The 20,495-nt window shown below is 39.9% G+C and overlaps 1 protein-coding gene across 1 annotated transcript in view; it reads left to right on the forward strand.

Annotated features, from left to right (window-relative positions):
* Positions 1-20,495, forward strand: part of PREP (prolyl endopeptidase) — a 117,906-nt gene that overhangs the window by 29,445 nt on the left and 67,966 nt on the right. Inside the window, exons 6-7 of the mRNA XM_077902926.1 lie at positions 2,409-2,530; positions 18,675-18,780. Coding sequence (XP_077759052.1) covers positions 2,409-2,530; positions 18,675-18,780 — 228 coding nt within the window. The remainder of the gene's footprint in view (positions 1-2,408; positions 2,531-18,674; positions 18,781-20,495) is intronic.

Genomic DNA, 20,495 nt, shown 5'->3' on the forward strand with positions numbered 1-20,495 from the left:
TATGTTTAGTTTTGTAAGAAACTACGAAATGGGAATGCCTAGGTGGCTCAGTCAGTTAAGTGTTTGCCTTTGGCTGAGATCATGGGGTTTTGGGATCAAGCTCCACATCTGGAGCCTGTTTCTCCCTTTCCCTTTGCACCTCCCCTTGCTTGTGCTCACTCTCACAAATTAATTAATTTTAAGAAAGGGAAGGAAGGAAGGAAGGAAGGAAGGAAGGAAGGAAGGAAGGAAGGAAGGAAGGAAGGAAAAAAGGAAGGAAAAAAGGAAGGAAAAAAGGAAGGAAAAAAGGAAGGAAAAAAAGGGGAAAGGAAAGGGGAACCACTACATTGTCTTCCACAGTGGCGGTAGTAGTTTGCATTCCCATCAGCAATGAGTGAGAAATTTCTTTTGTTCCACATTCTCCCCAGCTTTGGTATTACTATTCTGGATTTTGTCCACTCTAATAGATGTGTAGTGACATTATTGTTTTAATTTGCATTTCCCTGCTGACATTCGATGTGGACCATCTTTTCCTGTGCTTCTTTGCCATCTGCCTATCTTCTTTAGTGAGGTTTCTGTTAGGGTCTTTGACCCCTTTTTTTTTTTTTTTAAATAGGGTTGTTTTCTTATTTTTGAATTTCAAGAATTCTTTGTAAATTTTGGGTAACAGTGCATTATCAGATAGATCTTCTGCAGATATTTTCTCCCGGCCTGTGACAACTTGTCCTATTCTCTTGACAGTGCCTTTCACAGAACAAATTTTTTATTTTAATGAAGTCTAGCTTATCAGTTCATTCTTTCCTGGATCATACATTTGACATTGTATCTAAGAAGTTGCCAAACCCAAGGTCATTCTGATTTTCTCATATGTTAACTTTTAGAGTTTTATAGTTTTGCATTTATGTTTAGGTTTGTGATCCATTTGGAGGTATTTTTTTGCAGAGTATAAGGCCTGTTAGACATTTTTTTGCATGTGGATGTCCAGTTGTTCCAACGCCATTTGTTGAAAAGGCCGTCTTTGCTCATTGTATTGGCTTTGTTCCTTTTTTTTTTTTTTTTAAGATTTTATTTATTTATTCATGAGAGACACAGAGAGAGGCAGAGACACAGGCAGAGAGAGAAGCAGGCTCCACGCAGGGAGCCTGACATGGGACTCGATCCCGGGTCTCCAGGATCACAACCTGAGCTGAAGGCGGCGCTAAACCGCTGAGCCTCCCGGGCTGCCCTGCCCCTTTGTTAAAGACCAGTTGACTGTATTTACATAGGTCTATTTCTGGGCTCTCTACCCTGCTCCATTGCTTTACTGTCTGTTCTTTTGCCAGCACCACACTGTTTTGATTACTTACAGTAAATCTCGAATCGGGTGGTAGCACTCCACCAACTTTGTTCTTTTCCTTCAATATTGTGTTGGCCATTCTGGGTTTTTTCCTTCTCCATATAAACTTTAGGATTAGCTCACTAATATCCACAAAATAACTTGTTGGAGTTTTTATTGGAATTAAATTGCATCTGTAGATCAAGTGGGGAAGAATTGACATGACAATATTGAGTATTTCTGTTCATAAACATGGAATATCTCTCCATTTATTTAGTTCTTTTTTGATTTCTTTTATCAGTTTTATAGTTTTTCTCATATAAGTCTTATACATATTTTATTAGATTTGTACCTAAGCATATAATTTTGGGGGCTACTAATGTAAATGGTATTGTGCTTTTTTTTTTTTTGGTATTGTGCTTTTTAAAAAAGTTTTTATTGAGGTGTAATCGACATAGAACATTATATTAGTTTTAGGTGTACAACCTAATGATTCAATATTTGCATATATTATGAAATGATCACCATATAAGTCTCCATCACATCACCATATATAGTTATAAAATTCTCTTTCTTGTGATAAAGAAGAGATAATATCTCCTCTCTTAGCAACTTTTATTTTTATTTATTTATTTATTTATTTATTTATTTATTTATTTATTTATTTTATTTATGATAGTCACACAGAGAGAGAGAGAGAGAGAGAGAGAGGCAGAGGTATAGGCAGAGGGAGAAGCAGGCTCCATGCACCGGGAGCCCGATGTGGGATTCGATCCCGGGTCTCCAGGATCGCACCCTGGGCCAAAGGCAGGCTCCAAACCGCTGCGCCACCCAGGGATCCCTCTTAGCAACTTTTAAATACGCAATACATCATTAACTATTACTAGCTATGGTCACTGTGCTGTGTATTATATGCTTAATGATACTGTGTTTTTTATTTCAAATGCCATTTATTCATTGCTGATATATAGGAAAGCAGTTTACTTTTGCATATTAACTTTGTATCCTGAGGCCAGGTAATTAACTTTTTAAACATTTCTAGCACTGTACAATATGGGTGGGATAGATTTTTCTTTGCCAACTGTACTTCAGTATATATCTTTAACTCCTTCAGGTACGGAGACATCCACCAATCTCCATCAGAAGCTCTGTTACCATGTATTGGGGACTGATCAATCAGAAGACGTTTTGTGTGCTGAGTTTCCCGATGAGCCTAAGTGGATGGGTGGAGCTGAGGTATGGCACTCCTGTGATACTGTCCCACAAAGACGATGTCACATGAATCATGTACATGAATATCCTTGTTGTGTGATCTTTATGGATGTTATAAATCCTGTGAGTGATAGTCTCTTGTTAAAAATAATGGCATTTAAATTGACTCTTAATAGTGAAGGTGATAAACCTTTTAACTGCAACCTCACATAAAACCTTTAATACTACAAGTAATACATGCTTATGGTAAAAAAAAAAAAAAAAAAAGGGATCCCTGGGTGGCGCAGTGGTTTAGCGCCTGCCTTTGGCCCAGGGCGTGATCCTGGAGACCCGGGATCGAATCCCACGTCGGGTTCCCGGTGCATGGAGCCTGCTTCTCCCTCTGCCTGTGTCTCTGCCTCTCTCCGTCTCTCTCTATCATAAATAAATAAAAATTAAAAAAAAAAAAAAAGTGAAAGTACAGAATCACATAAAGCAACATTTTGAAATTCAGAATCATACATCTCAAAGATGAGGAGAGCATCCTTCCAAAAATTTTTGTAGAAGTGAGAATGTGGGTAGAGAGAGTATGTGTTTTCCTTTCTTACACAGCTTTCCTCTTTTGTTCACTTGTTTTTGCATTAAAATTTTAGACATTTTCTTGCCTAATAGATGGTTCACATATTACTTGGGGGTCTTGACCATCACCAAACTGTATTGAAGTCTTTGAAGCTACTTGTTATGGATTTTATTCTGTATCTTGAAAACCAACTGAAAAAACGTAGAGGTACTTGGAGTAAAAATTTAACTCTTGTTAGTTCATTTCTGTGTACTATGAAATATTTTTTAAGGAAAGAGAAGCATTCTGAATGTTTTGATATATGTGGGCTGTTCTTTTTTTTAAAAAAGATTTATTTATTTATGTATGTATGTATTCATTCATTCATTCATTCATTCATTCATTCATTCGTGAGAGACACACAGAGAGGCAGAGACACAGGTAGAGGGAGAAGCAGGATCCATGCAGGGAGCCTGACGTGGGACTCGATCCCCGGATTCTAGGACCATGCCCTGAGCAGACTTAACCGCTGAGCCACCCAGGCACCCCCTGTTGATCCATTTTTAATGGGATGAGAAATCCATTAGAAAGTCTTTAGCTCATGGAGCCACTTACTTAGAACTTTGGTAAAAAAGGAACATTTGATATTTGAACTGGCTCACGGATCTCAAGCTTCACTGGTGGGTAGAATAGGAATCCACAGTTTATGTGTGTTGATATACCTCATTCCAGATTGTCTCTATATTTATTTATTGTTTCCCTAGACCAGGGGTTGGCACACCACTGCCTCCCTTCCAGCCACATATTGCCTGCTGCCAGCTTTTACAAATAACATTTTATCAGAAGATAGCCACACCGTTTGTTTCATATTGTCTGTGATTGCTTTCAGACTGCAATAGCAGAGCTGAGTAGTAACCTCAAAGGGCCCCATGGTCCACCGAGCTGAAAATATTTATTTTCTGGCCCTTAAGAGAAAAAACTTGCCAGATTTAATGCAGCATGTTAAAAGTGAATTTATAGGACCTATACTACCTGAAACTGTCCTTTTTTCATGCATGTTCCTTCTCACTGAAGTGCCCTTCCCCCATGAACTTTCTTTGTGGAGTTACTATTGCCTACCTATTTGTTTTTAATGGCGTTTCTGACTATTTGTGGATTGTTTTTACTGTTTTCTTCTGAGTTCAGCTTCTCCTCCTACCTGAGTTTTCTGGTTACTACAGATAATAGTTGTTGGTTTATAAAATAATGTACATTTTAACTGTCAACTGAGTGAAACAGAGAGGTAAATATGCTACCAAACAATGTTTTAATGTTAGATCATGTGTGTCTCTCTTTTACTTCATTTGGGGGGGAAGGTATTGATGGGAGAAACCTAAAATAATATATTTTACTCAATTTTATGTCCTCTGGAGTCTTCATAAAAGCAAAGACCTACTTTCCTAGAGAAACTTTTATGCTTCAAAGCTAATAATTTCATTACAGCAGACCTATTTTAACTAAGGTGAATGTATGATAATGATATGATATGATATGATATGATATGTGATATGATATGATATGATCATGTGACTACTGAAATAAATGCCAAAATATTTATATAATTTAGCATATTGGTGTAAGAGGAAATAATCTTTGTAGTAGAATAGGCATGCAACTCAAGTTGCATGGATCTCTCTTAGCATTTGGTTGAAAGAGTTAGATTTTTTTTTTACTTTTAAATTGTGGTGAAATATACATGACAATTTTCTGGTTTAATCATTTTTAAGTATAGAGTTAAGTGGCATTAAGTACATTCACATTATTGTGCAACCACCACCAGTATACATCTCTAAAACTTTTTTCATCTTGCAAAACTGAAACTATACCCTTTAAGCAATAACTCCCCATGTCCCCTGTTCTCCCCATTCCCTAGCAGCCATCATTCTATTTTCTGTCTCTCTGTTGGACTATTCTAGATGCATTGTATAAATGTCATCATATAGTATTTATCCTTTTGTGACTGGCTTTTTGACTTACATAAAGTCCTCGGGTCCATCCATGTTGTAATGTGTATCAGAATTTTCTTTCTTTTTTATAGTTGAATAATATTCCATTATGGGTATATGCCACATTTTATTCATCTGTTGATGGACACTTGGGTGTTTTCATAGCATTATTGTGAGTAGCCAGTTTCTTAAAATGCGGTGAGGGGCACCTGGGTGGCTCAGTCAGTTAAGCATCCAGTTCTTATTTTGGCTCAGATCATGAGCTCAGGGTCTTGAGATCAAGCCCCAGGTTGGGCTCCAAGCTGGGCATGGAGTCTGATTGAGATTCTCTCTCTCCCTCTGCCCCTTGTCTCTCCTACTCACATGTTCTCCCTCCCTCGCTTGCTTGTTCAAAAATAAAAATAAATAAATAAATAAAAATATAGTGGAGATATATATGCATTTAGTATCTATACATTCAACTCTACTAGGAGAGTGAGAAGAAAAGTAGACTTAAATAGTTGAAGTGATCCTTCTACCTTTCACTAAAAGATACTCTATGTGAATTGTCTAATATAATCTTTATCAAAGCCTCGAGAAGGAGGTCATTATTCCATCATATGGACAAAGCCAGAGAGATTAACTTGCAAGTCCATGGCTGGGACTGCCTGCTGAGTGCATTAGACTTCACAGCCTGTTGTGTCTTCCTAACTGCACTCCCTTGGCCTCTCTGATCAAAAGGAAAGAAGTGTTGCAGAAACCAAAGCAATGACTGTTGAAGGGATGGGCAGTAAATGAAGGGATGCATCTGTACTGCACCGGAGAAATAAAGTTGTTAAAAAACTAAAGGGACCTATATGGTGAGTCCTAAGGAACTTTATGTTGGATTGAAGCCTTACTAGGGAATTGTTCAGAGGAAGTCTATAAGAAAACCAGCAGGCTTAATAAACACAAACTGGGTGAGTTTTCCCTGAAGCCGTAGTCCAGCTGCTTGAGTGGTCTTGTTACAACAGGTGACACCCCACCAGGTGCCAGGGTTGGTTGCTTCAGAGCCATGCATTGATGCATGTGCTGCGTTGTTCTTTTACTTTTTCAAGTAGTTGCTTTGGGGATCATCATTTTAAACCTAGTATTTTGTCAATACCTTCAACACTTTAACAGGGTGTGAATGGAGAGCTAGTGCTATAGTGATGGTGCACTGTAACAGAAATTCAGAGATTTTATCCTAGTCCTGTCTGCACAGCCTTGGGTGCATCACTTCTCTCTAAACCTCCCTCCTTCGTTTCCTCCGGGAGACGACTCTGAGAGTCTATGGATAGAGGATTTAGCACAACATCTCATTGACCCTGACACAGGCTTCCTGAGTGACAAGGTAGCTGCTGGATATGAGAGCAGCTTGGGCTTTGTGCGTGTGGTTGGAGGGGCCTTGGAGTGTGTGCAGGTGCGTGGATTTCTCTGATGAGCTGCCATAGTCCTCTGGCTGCTGCGGTCCAGGTTCATTGAGGACCTCCCTCTGTATCCTAGATACTCTCTCCTTATGGCTCCTCTTCCTTCACAGACGCCTTCTCTGCCTTCCTGCACGGACAGGTCTTTCTTGCCTTGAGCAGTCCATAACGTACAACCAGGAGGCAGCTTTAGTTTTTCCCTCTTTGCCTGTGATGGCATCTCTCTCTCCAGGACGACTGACTTCCATCCAGCAGAACCTACAGCTTTCTGGATGCTTTCAGGTATTAGAACTGTTACGAAAGATCCACCGCAGTCCAAAGCAAAGTCTCAGTCTCTCTAGTTAACGTGCTGCTTCCCTCTCCCCAGCTCAGATTTGGTGAGCACATGGAGGACTAGCAGGGTAATAGGGACCTCTCAGCCCCCTGCTTGGTGGTTTATCTTTTTTTTTTCCATATAAAGACTTTATTCAAGATAGCCCCAAACTAGCACAGCACAAATGTCCATTATCAAATGCATGAATGAACTAATTGTGGTACATCCCTACAATAGAGTACTACTCAGCAGTAAAAAGGACCAAACTGTTGATAGACTCAGCAACAGGAATAATTATGCTCAGTGAAAGAAGCCAGAAGAAAGGAGTACCCAGTGTTTGATTCCATTTATAGAACACTCTAGAAAATGCAGACCAGTCTATAATGGCACAAAACAGATCCATGGTTGCTTGGGGAGGGGGGTGAGGAAGAGAAGGGGGGGACATGAAGGGTAGGAGAGAACTCTGGAGGATGATCAGACTGGGACACTGAGATTGACATTTTACAGGTGAGGCTATTCTGAGCAATGACCGCATCTCCAGTTACCTCCCCTTGGTTATCCGAGGATTAGTTTCTCCAGCGGCCACGCAGGGAGGAGGAGTTGAAGGAGGGCAACAGGACTCTTGCTCCTCGGGAGCTGTTTGTCGACGTCTGGTTGCCACAGTCCGCTTACAGTCATGACCAGTGTCTTGGTGCCAGCTTCTAGCCCCTACGTGGCATCCTTTCTCCATTCTGGGAACCTGTCTGCTCTTCTCTGCTGTGGATGATAAAGTCTCTGGCTCACATTGGTGTTGCCTCCCAAGGCTTCTGCTCTCAGCAGGGTTCCCTTGAGATCTGGGCCTCTCTGTAGTTCTCTTCTTCCAACCTTTTTCTGCAGGGACCTTTCAAGATGACTAGAGGGAGGTTCCCTTCCTGGTGTCTCTTGTTCCAAGGGAAGTGACTGACCTCCATGGGTTGCTCCATCCCGGAAGGGTGGGCAGTGGTCACCACTGCTCTCCTCACCTGCCGGCCCATGGCCTCCTGCCCCCAGTCCCTGCAGCTCCCTCATGTCCCTGGGGGTATGAAACCTGTCTAGCATTTGACTTGGACAGTGGTGTCAGTTATTTAACATAGACTATAAGGCTTAACTTGGAAAGCTGAATTGTGGGAGAATAGAATTTGTCATGTTTTAGAAGGTTCTACTGGATCAAAAAAAAAAAAAAATCTCTGTTTTGAAGTGATTCCCAGAGCTCTGGGGGTGAGGGCACCCAAAACCAAGGAAATCAAAGTATTTTGAAGCACTCTTCCCAGCAGAGGGTGCTCTAGAATGAAGATTCTGAAAATGCATCCAGTACCTTTAGAAAGGATTAAGGAGAAAGTGCCCAGCCTCTTTGTGACTATCCTGACTTCTATACTGAGAACCTAATTCTGTCGTAACTGATTCTTGAAAAAAAGGGTTTCTTTTTTTTTTACAACAGTAATCCTAATCTTAATATTTATCACGTATCTCTAGCCATTATATGTCACTTGTGAGCCCTAATCATTCAAGTGTATGTATTTGGATAGACATTTATGTATTATATATATACACATATAAACATGTAAAATCACTGCCTGATGACTCCGTGGGCACACAGGGAATGTTAGTTTCCTTACCCCCGCCCCCCTTCCTCTGCCGTTCATGCCCATGAAGACCCCTGAGGCCTGGTCTTTGCCTTACGCAACATAGACGATGACGTCCAGGTGTCCCTCAGGGAATTCTGCGTCACCATCACCTCTCACTCACTGGATGGCTTTGGCTTGGAGCAGAAATTGTTCAGCAGCCCTCTTCCCGGTCAGCACACGTCATGCACCTGCTCCCCGGGTGCCCGGGAAGCCGTCGCTGTGGGTGCAGCACGGTGCTAGGGCCGGGCGATACTCGGGAGCAAGACAGGCATGCTCTGGGCCTTGGGAAGGTGTTCTCATTGCAGTAGACCATTCTATTTATAAACACTTTAAAATATTGCTGAAGGGCTTAGGGGCTCATAACACAATTTCCACCACGTTCCATTCGTGGGTCATTTTAAAGACAAGATGCGTTGTCCTCTTGACCTTAGCTTTGGGAATGGAGCCAGAGGCTGCCAGCGTGTGTTAGTGGAGAGCCTTGCACTTGCTGATTCCCCACGTTCATCACGGGAGTGGCCGAGTGGTTGTCTTTCCAGCAGCTCTGGGTGGATTCCCATCCAGACTGTGCGTGTCCAGGGCTCATCACCCATGTCCTGTCTTTCATCAGCACCTTAGGGCATCACAGTGTCCATCATGCTGATTAGCACGCAGGAAAATTCAGCAGGATGGTGGGGAAGGAGAGTCAGGAAGCCACACAAAAGACCCATGTGAGTAAAGCTAGAAAGCAGTGCTGCTCTGTACACGTGAAATAGCTCCTGACAGGAGAGAATTGGGTTTTGTGGTCATAGGGTTGGATTTGCTGGTCAGTCACGTCTCACCTATCCCCTCTTGGTCAGTAGGAGAAAAGAAAACAGGCAGTAGATTCTTGAACAGCCAAACTGCGCTGCCAGAGAAACAACCAGGTAGATTGGAAACAGTGGCGGCTGTCTCATGTCAAGACCTAACGCTACTTGCTTGCCTTTGAAGGTGTTCTTTTTTCCCCCTAAAATTTTTGTCTGTTTCTCTATATGAGAACGCATCATATAGTATTTGGGTTGATTTCTGTTTTCCTCCAATGCTGTAGGACCACACTCTATTGGGAAAGCTGCATGATCTGATCTAATGACCACCTGTTGGAGATGTTTATGTTGACAAACATCACATGAGCGTATGACTACCCCTGCACTTCTGTACCACGCTACTCCTATTTTTATACAGATCCATAATGAGTCCTGTAAGTGAAAAGCCATCACTGTAGATGATTAGTTCGACCTTTAAAAGTTTTCCTGGATTAAGTTTTGCAAACATATGTTAATATTAAAGAGACGATGCTACGATTCACTACTATTATGAAAGGAATCCAAAAGAGACTAAAGAGAAATAAGATTGGTAAAGTTTCCCGCTCTGAGAGGAACATGATTAACTCCCAAAGCTATTAAAATCCGTTTTCACTCCTTTTGTTAATTTTCAGACAATTTTAAGTCTCACTGCTTTTTAGGATACTTTCTTTTGTATCCGCAATTCTTTTATCATGCCATGTAAAAGGGGCCACTTTCCTCAATTTGAAAAAGTGCATGTAGATTCAAATTATGAAAAAAAGAAAAACTTTCTTCACTTCTTGTTAAATTCTTTTTTTTTTTCTTTCTTGTTAAATTCTAAGTGGAAATTATTATATGTACCAATGAAATTTCATGTCTGTGGAGATTTGGTTATTAACATGAGACCACATGACTGGAGCTCAACAGCTCTCACATAAAATAGCTTAGGAGTTGTTCTTTGAAAATGATAATGTGTTTGGGGTACCTGGGTGGCTCAGTCAGTTAAGTGTCTGCCTTTAGCTCAGGTTATGATCCTAGGGTCCTGGGATCCAGCCCTGTGTCAGGCTCCCTGCTCAGTGGGATCCTGCTTCTCCACTCCATCCCCCACCCTCTCCTGGCTTGTGCGCTCTCTCTCTCTCTCTCTCTCTCAAATAAATAAAATCTTTAAAAAAAAAAAAAAAGAAAAAGAATGTTTGACGACTATGTGCCTTTGTCATTTGAAAAACAACTTTGTAGGTAAATGATTGGGAATTTACAACATTAAGTAATCATCTGTTTATTTTCTCTTAACATGAGATGTGTGAAGAAAAGCTAGTTGATTCAGGTCATTTGAAAAGCCCAGCTGTTCTTTCTTATTGTGTAGTATTGAGACTGAGAAGAGCCAGATTCAATGACTTTAAAACGTTCATAATGCTAGTAAGAGTAGTAAATAATAACCTAAGTTTATTGTTCAAAATAAACTACGAAGATCCCATTCTCCAGAGAAACTATTATCATCAGATTAGTTCTATTTCACCCCATTTCTGCAAATTCATTTATTTTTTTTTTTAAGATTTTATTTATTTATTCATGAGACACACACACAGGCAGACCTAGGCAGAGGGAGAAGCAGGCTCCCTCGCAGGGCCCGGTATGAGACTCGATCCCAGGACCCCAGGATTATGACCTGAGCCAGATGCAGATGCTCAACCACTGAGCTACCCAGGTGCTCTGTAAATTCATTAAAAAAAAAAAAAAAAAAAGGGGGCCTCGAATGGATGGTAAAGCTGAAGACATCTTGTAAATATGGACCAGCCTGATCCAGACTCTGGTCTGCATGGATCACTGCTACACCTACATGAGGCATTTGCTGAATGAAAACATTTGATAAAAACATATTATTTGGACCTAGATTCCCCTGAGGTGTATCCGGTAGCTTTAAACTCTCTGGTGTTAGAGCTCCTGGGTTTGTAGAGGTTGTTGTCCTGAATGCGCTAAGTCACATGAGTTTTGTGTTCGTTGGAGCAGCATATGTGAACCTAACAGAATGAAGTATAAAATACATAGTCCATCTCTTAGTTTGAATGATGTCTGTCGAGGGTCTCCTTGGTAAGTATTACTATCTCTTAAGGCCGCCAATACACAATTAAAATGTCTTAGTGAATCACTGTGGCTCCTTCAATGAAAGTAGAAAGTCTGAGAACCCCATACCTTGTGCCCTTTTGGTCAAGTGTCCGTGAGTATGGCAGCTGTTACTGGGTCCTGTCTTCAGAAACAGAAGCCAGCACTTACCCAAGATTTTCTTCAGCAGCACAAAATATGCCAACCTGAGAAACCACATAAGTTAGAGGGAGCGCTTCTTTCCACATTCCTCTGACCTCCTTTTGGGGAACCTTTCCTCAGCCAGGGCTTCTCAGTGGCTCCATAGGTATGAGGGAGGCTGGGAATTCTCAATTCACAGTCCTGAGCCACATTTCTAAGTAAGCACCTTAGCAGCAGTCAGGGTGATAGCTGGTTGCGCATCTGCTGCCTCTTGTTTCAGTGCCAGGCTGGTGAACCAGGAGAAGTGAGTTATTCGTTGGGCCTGCCCAGGAGACCGTGAGGAAGCATAGGAGTTGGGGGCTGTGCTAGGTTACACACTGCGTGTGTACAGGGTGTTGTGATGCTTTGCATGCTGTCACAGGTCGGGCTCCTTGGGAAGCAGACCTGGAAGTTGAGTGGCAGTGCTTTTGAACCCTTCGCCCAGGCTGGGGGGTGAGGGCAGAGAGGAAGGAGCTGTGATGGAGTTGGTTTGGCAGCATTTTCCTGACTGATAGACCCTTGCATTAATCAGTCATTGGACAGGGAGGGGGGGGGATTAGGGGGAAACGCAAAAGGATTTGTGACCATGGGAGAGGCAGTTCTCTCCAACCTGAGGACAGGCCTGGAGTTTCTCAGCTGAGCACCCCTGCTCCTGGCCCTCAGCCGACCACAGCGTCCACTGCATGTGCTGCCATCCATTGGCAGGACGTACACTTGAGAACAAATGTACGTGGCTCGAGCATATGTCTGCACAGGTCTGCGAACCAGACAGCTACACCACCGTAGCGATTGCAAGGAGGCAAAATTCAAGCATCGATTTTGAGAGAAATTCTGCTTCCCTTGTAAAGTCCTTTAAGGGCCATCCCTCCCCCAAAGCCTTCTCAGATCTCACCCTTCCTCCACCTCCCCTCCCTGTTAGCTGCCCTTCTCTGCACTCCTGTCATACTTTGAGCTGCTCACTATCAATGTTCTGTAGTGTTCGTCTGTGTGCATGAGCTCTTGAAGGCCCTGTCCTGTTGATCTGTGTTTTCCAGGCCCTGGTTCAGCAGCAGCCGACTCTCAGTAAATGTTGGTCGAGTAAAGGGCTTCAGCTCTGACCACTTGAATAGTGGACGGCTGTGTTTGGTGGCACATGTTAAATTATGTCTTTAGTAAGTAAAGGATGGCAAGTTGGCTCGCACACCGACTCCCCTGTTAAAACCAGCCACTGTGGTGACACTAGTCATCTCCAGCCCCAGCCACCCCAGACGTGTGGGGTAGGGGGCTCTGGCTAGGGTGGCTTTTGCATTCATTTTACTCTGTTGATGTTCGCCTGGTTGCAGATAATGAAAGGCTAAATGGTAGAGAATGGTTATTTATGAGTAAAGAATGATAGCTTTCATCCCTGTTGGTATTGTTTGGAGTGCAGTTACTAGATTTAATATTTGCAAATATAAATATTTGATTTACAATAATTTGTAGAATTTTTTGTTAATATTTATTTGCATAAAGGTAGGTTTTCATGAAATAAAATAATTTTGACTTAAGGAAAATTTTTTAAAAAATATAGATCTAGAGTAGAAAAAAGCTGTGAAAAAGCACAGATTTAAGAATTCTATCTTTCATAATTGGTTAGGCTAGTCTTAGGCCAACCTTGTTGGAACAGGTCAGTGCTTTTGAATCAGATTAACTGCTTCCAGCGAACACAGTTATTCTAGTCGATATCATATGTTTAAAGAAAAAAACAATAATATATTTTTTAAAGATTTTATTTATTTATTTGAGAGAGTGTGAGTGTGAAAGGGGGAGGGGCAGAGGGAGAGAGAAAATCTCACACTCCACACCAAGATTGGAGCCCAACATGGGGTTCAGTCCCACTACCCTGAGATCATGACCTGAGCCTAAATCAAGAGTCCGACGCTTAACCAACCACCCAGCGCCCCTAAAAACAGTATTTTGGGAATGAGAATTTATAGTGTTTCATTAAGACCTGTTGGGGCCCTTGGCTCACCTGTTTATCTCTTTTCTTTTTACCTGGATTTCAGAAAAGTCTGTTGAGATGCAGTTGTCCTCCTCATTAACAATATTTTTCTCTCCTCCTCCCAGTGATTTCCAAAATTCATTTCTAAAAGTGCCTTGAAATAGTCTGAATGTGAAGCCTTGGTTAAATACACATTGTTACAATTTTGGTGGAAGAAGGTGTACTTCATATTTTGGGACAGCATTGACATTCATAAATGATTTTGAAACCTGAGACTGAGCATTTGAAAATTCAAAATTGTTTCTGGTTTTTACAAATTTATTTGGTAGCTCTGGAACATCACTGGGTTGTGATGAAGAGAGCTACAGTGAAAAAGACAGACTTAATTGGCATCCCGACAGCAGCGTACCTCGGGGCTTCCTACCTTAGATTAAATATAAACTGCTACAATATTTAGTCCAGCCAGAAATGCTGAGAAAAACTCATTAGACGTGCTTGAGACAGCTGTTGTCAAAGATTTGGTGTGGTTCTTGCAGTGAGTTTTACTGCCTTGTCTTCTGTTGGCTAAATCACTACAATTGAATTAACCATCATTTATGGTTGATATAGCACGACTTTAAGAACTAAGCTATAAAAATTCCATCTTTATATAAAGGATAAGAGAACAAAAGTCTGAAGTATTAATGAGGCTGCTTTTTATTACATTTGATAAAGTTACGATTGTAAGGTTGCTTGATGATACTAATATATAGGATGAATTAAAAATAAGGTGGAACTAAAATTCCAGATCTGAGTTTATTAACTATTTATATGAAAAGCTTATGGAAAACATACATAAAAGCCTAGAATAGGATATTTAACTCCCAAAGCAGTCAAAGAAGGGACAACATTCATAAGGAAATTTATATTAATACAGTATGAAGAAGAAAGAAGGGGAAAGCAAGGTGAATAGAATACTTGAAACTAAGACCATGGAAGCCAGTACATCAGCAATAACAATCAATGAAAATGGAATATAGATTCTTAGATTGGATTTTTTTAACTCAGTCAAGTCTAATGTTCTTTTGCAAAAGACCTGCTTAAAACATAATGACAGGTAGGTTGGAAATACAATCAGGATGAGAATGGAGAAAAGAATTAATGGAAATCAGAAATTTATATGTTTGACCGTCTAAAACTGCTTGACCGTCTTTGAAAAGAATCTAAGGAGCCTAGCAAAAGATGGAGGAGAATGCACTTGAGGCATTTGATGTTATGTGTAGTTTGTGGCAAAAACCCATACGGCAAAATATGATTCATGTTTGTTAAAGGAAACTGCTTCTGGACTCAGAAAAAAATGTCAACAGGAAAGAGCAGCCAAATTAAACAGAACTTTCTAGCATCTTTGATAAAACTATAACTTACTTGGAATCCCACTTCTGTTTCTCAAGAACAGATTATCTCTGTGTTTAAAAATAATTTTTTCAAAGAAAGAGGTGTTTAACTTAAATCATGCAGTGTGCTGCCAAGTGTTTAAAAATGCTGGACATTTTAGACAATGCACAATCGTTATGATTAATTTATAAATGCAAAGAGCCTGATTGACAAACAGCTGGTCTACCAAAATGAACCTATAGATAGAAAGTGGATGGGCATTTTGGGGGAGTTGAAATCTAATAAGCACCTGCTGCTGCTAGGAAGTAAAATCCGAAGTATTCCATGCTCAGACACTCTTGTCTAGATGACATTTAGCTCGATACCATCACGTTGCTCTAATAGAAGGAATCGATGTATGTGGGCTTGATGAGAGCAGTGCAGCAAGTCAAGGTGAATGTTTGACAGTTTCACATCTGCTTAAGAGAAAAGAAACATGCCCCCAAGGCAGGTTCACAGAAGTATTATTGGAATAGAAAACAGAAACTGTAAAAAATACCTTACTGTGTAATGAGACAGAGGAAATATATCAATGTTATATTTTTTAGTAGTCTAGGTATTATCTTTTATATTAGTTTTAATTACCTTTCTTAATCCTTATATCTGTACTTCAAGAATGCACAATAATATACTCTAAAAATGTAATTATCCAATAAAAAATAAAAAATGAGTTAAAAAAAAATAAAACCATAGTGACAGGTATTTGCCTCTGGCCATGGCAGGGTAGTTGGTCCTAGAGCAGCCTTCCTGCCATAAACAGCGAGAGCACTATACACAAGAAAGCAGTTCGTTTGCAGCTATCGGTCAGCAGGCATTGTTCAACCATCCTCTGTAAGAGAAGCAAGTCCTGTGATTGCCCCAACTTTCTGCTTTTCTGGAGATATTTTCTGGAGTCTGGCACAAGGAGGGAGGAACCCACAGAGAACTACAGTCTCATCAAACTTAGTATCCAAAGAATTGGGGAAGACTGAAGCCAGTGGAATTTGCAGACAGAGTACAAGGAGGGAACTACCACTTAGAGCCCCAGAAATCTGCCTTGGTCTCCCTTTGTGTCTTTGTCAACCATTGAGTAGTTCATGCATAGGATGAAACTCAGTGATGCAGGCCAACCACTACCAGGGAGCCATAAGCTGACAACTACCAGAGGTTGAACAAGTCTGGGAGACTGTCACTTTCTGACCAAAGTGGAAAGACCTTTTGAACACTCAGGGTGTTCACCAGCAACCCCACAAAGGCCATGCCTTTGCAGTGGGCCTGCAGATGTTTCCCAACAAAGCTTGAGAACAAGCCTCCAGTAGATCAAGCTGATCCACTAACAAATTAACTGCCTCGAAGCTTTGTAAAGGAAGACAAGAGCAAACAAGTAAAAAAATCCAGGCAGCATTCAAACTGTGTAAGATTCAATCCTTAAAATTTGCTAACTGTGTAAAGAAGCAGAAAAATGCGACTCATTACCAGGAAAAATAGTAGCCAATGACCCAGAAATGACAGGTAGTAAAACTAGCAGACAGGGGCTTTTTAAAAACTATTATAAAATAATTTTTAAAGGATTTGAGAAAATGTTAATATAATGAACAAAGAAATAATATAAAGATGAACCAAACATTCTTCTAGATGTGAAAATAAGCCACCCGAAATGAAAAGTCTGCGCATGGGCTTAGTAGCAATTTAGATATCCAAAAAAGTATGAGTGAGTTCGAGAACAGGACAATTGAAAATAAACCAAAAAGAGAAAAAGGGAAAGAAAAATGAACACAGCCCCACTGCCCTGTGGGACAGTGCGAAGTGATCTAACATTATGTAGTTAAAGTCCTAAAGTAGGGGTGTGGGGATACAAAAATATACAGGAGGGAAAAAAGGCCAAAGGTATTTTGAATTTGATCAAATAGAAAACCCACAGTTCTAAAATGTTCTACGACACTCAAGTAGGCTACTACAGCAAAGCCCATAATTAATTAATTTGCATAATACCTAAGTTGATGATAAAGTCTTAAAGGCAGCCAGAGTAGGGAACACATATTCCACGTAGTGAGAAAAAAGGTAGGAAGTGACTTCTCATCTGAAACAATGTAAGGCAGGAGACAGTGGAAAGACATTTTCTTTCTTAACTACCATATTTTAAAAGTACAGTTCCTGCCCCCACATCCTGCCTCCCTTACCTACACCTGTTCCTGTTCTCCATGTTCATCATTTTCTAACATGCTACACATAATTCCATATTTATTTCCTGCACTAGAATGTAACATTTCCCCCCCCCAGATTTGTTCACTGATGTAGCTTTAAAGGTCTTGTACATAATGGCTGCTTCGCAAATTTTATCTAATGAACATATCAAAGAGTAACAGTTGTTGGTAAGTGTATTAGGGTTCTGAGGAGAAACAGAACCAACATGTGTGTATATTTATAAAGAGAAAGATTTACTTTTAAAAAATTGGCCAGTGTGATTGTGAAGGCTTGACAAGTCCAAAGCCTTGCAGGGTAGCTTGGCAGGCTGGAAATCCAGAGGTTCGGTTTAAGTCCAAAGGTGGTCCAGAATTGCTTCTTGCTTGGGAAGGTCACTGTTTTTCTATTAAGGTCTTGGACTGATTGGATGAGCACACTCACCTTACAGAGGGTAATCACCTTTAAGAGTCCACCCATTTAAAACAAAACCAAAAAACAAAACCAAAAAGAGTCCACCCATTTAAACAGTCAGTCTCATCCAAAAAACACCTTCACAGAAACGTCCAGAATAATTTTTGACCAAATATGTGGGTACTGTGGTCTAGCCAAGTTGGTATGTGAAGTTAGGATGTGGAAAAACGGGAACTGTTATTTGCCGTGACATCTAAGACGTAAGTTGGTACAAACATTTTGGAAAATAATTTGGCAACACCGAATAAGGTTGAATGTGTTGCGTATCCTCCCACCTAGCAATTTTATTTTCAGTTATATATCCAGAAACACAGATAAGGACACAAACAAACATATTCAGAATTTTTGTGAGGTGTTGCTTATAAGAGGAAGGAAATAGACATAAAACATTTATTCATGGAAAAATAGATCAATTAATTGTGGTATATTTTTAGATTGAATTGCTGCATAGCAGTTGAAAGAATTAAGTAGACATATCGACACAGATTAATTTTTTAAATTAAATGAAAAAATATAATTGCAAAAAGCATATGTGTGTGCAAATTTAGAGAGAGGGTTTGACACCACTTATATCAATTTTGACAACTCAAAATCAGAATATACTGTTTGCTCTATTAGTTTGCCAAGATTCTTTTTGCTACCTGAGATTCTTCTATTCAGTACCATAAAGGAAATTTATAGAAACACAGGCTTTTGATTTTTGACATCGACTAAAGATAAAGAGTTGTTGAATAGAAACTGGTTCGTGTCACCAGTGTGCACCACAGGTGAACTTCCTTGCATCATGCCCATTTTGCTAATTCTTACTCATTTACAACACTTTTAAAATACATGACCCATGACAAAATTTCAAAGTCAGAGATACTGATATTCAGAATGACAGATTGCATGTATTCTCCGTGAAAGCCTAAAGTATAAATTTAAATAAAAATCACATTGAGTCATGACATTCAGTTATATCTGTTGATAGTCTCTATTTAAATATTTCACTGGGTTTTTTTAAACTGTAATGTAAGAGTAAAATTAAAAAAAAATGTTCTTTTTTTTCTAAATTTCTTTGCCACTCATAAATTTTGGGTAACCATATGACATTTAAGGTTAAGCTTTATTTTTTACTTAGCAGTGCTTTCCAAAAAATACTTTCTAATCAGCTCCCTGCACTGTTTTTATTTCCTTCATAGTTGTCTGATGATGGTCGCTATGTCTTACTATCAATAAGAGAGGGGTGCGATCCAGTAAACCGACTCTGGTACTGTGACCTACAGCAGGAAGCCAATGGCATCAGTGGTAAGCTATCTTTCAAACAGGTAATTATTCCAGAAAGCTCCATTAAAAAGCAATTATTGTGGTCTTCTAATTGATTTCCCAAGAAACCTTCTTCCATTCAACCATATGAACCATCAGTCCATATTTTTTTCTTTCAGTATTGTTCCATAAAATGAAGAAAAACTGAATGAAGCTCTTGGCTTTAACATTTTCTCCATAAATTGAGGTTAACCATGTTTTGCATACGAATGTGAAAACATCCTGTGAATATTGCAGATGAAGAGTGAGTGTTACGGCAAAGCTAGCCCTTTGGTCTGTAAAGCGTTATAATTGTCTAGATATGATGGTGCAAACTGTCACAGGCAAAAGGGTAAGAGAGACCAGTGAGAATTAGTGAGGTTAACAGGTAATTACAAGACCGTTTTTTAGCACTGAGCCTCATGCACAATAACAGCCTGATTTTCCTTCCTGGAAGCCTTTTACATTATGATAGTAAGCATAGTAGCAGCCAGCTACAAATTGTGGAGGTGGCTCATTTTAAATGTTGTTCTCTTCGAACATCTTTGCCATACCAGCACCATTATTGAGCATTAAAGCTTTCCAGCTGCACAGTTTACTGTGCTAAGAATACCCAGATCCAAAAGCCGCACAGATATGCTGGCACTCAGATAAGGACACAAAAACGGATCACACTGTGTTCTGGGTAATATAAAATAAATACATTTGATTATGATACAGATTTGCAAACTATATAATACTGAGTGCATTTTCAATTATTAGATTACTTCACTATTGGTACCTAATTTATGTTACATTATGATAAGAAAATATACAATTGTTTTTAATTGCTCGGGTATTGCATCATTTTTCAATGTCTCTGAGCAAGATCCACATCCTGACACTCTTAGATACTGCAGAGCGCCATTCCCAGATACAGCAGGATAAAGTCAACAGATTGATTCAGGTGTGAAATATGTGTCCATTTAATAAAGATGTGTAAGGGTTTTTGTTTTTGTTTTTTTCTGTTAAAAAAAAAAGGATACACTCATTTTGATCTCAAAAGAAAATTGGATTAGCCACATCAGGTTTCACATTCTTTGACAGGAGTAAAACCAGCACCCGGAATTGTTCACTTGAGTTGCAAGTCTGGTCTACACAGAGCTGACCCTCTGAAGAATGAGATCTGAAAGAAACAGGGACAGCTGTTACTGTGCTGTTATCGTGATAGGATTCCTGTGTGAGTCTGAGATGGTGCAAAGATCTTTGCCTTTCTCCAGTTTTTTAAATATTCCAGTTACGACGATCTTCCTCCAGAGAATGCTAGTTTCTTTTTCTTTTTATTACCTTGTTATATCTTTAAATTATAAGGTAGACTTGTTATTAAATGCTACAAGTTAGCAAATCAAAAAACACAAATTGATCACTTTGTTCTAAATTTAGGGAAGAGCATTCCTTCCATATACTGGTGTACTGAACTCGTACTGCTATGTCCACTTTAATAATAGTAAGACTCTGAGTGAAACTTAGAAAAAGGCTGATAGAACTAGAGCAAACCTTGCTTTCTTCCAAACTTCTTGGTCCTTACTTTCTTTTTTCCCACCCTACATATTTTTTATCCCCCGCTTTATCATTGCCACATTCCTGAGGAATTACAGAAGAGGATGTGATACCCAGAGATTGAGATTCTGAGAGGAAGACAGTGCAGGGGTACACTAGGCCATCCCAAATAAAATTCT

Source organism: Canis aureus, chromosome 7, assembly GCF_053574225.1.
Source record: "Canis aureus isolate CA01 chromosome 7, VMU_Caureus_v.1.0, whole genome shotgun sequence".
Lineage (NCBI taxonomy): Eukaryota > Metazoa > Chordata > Mammalia > Carnivora > Canidae > Canis > Canis aureus.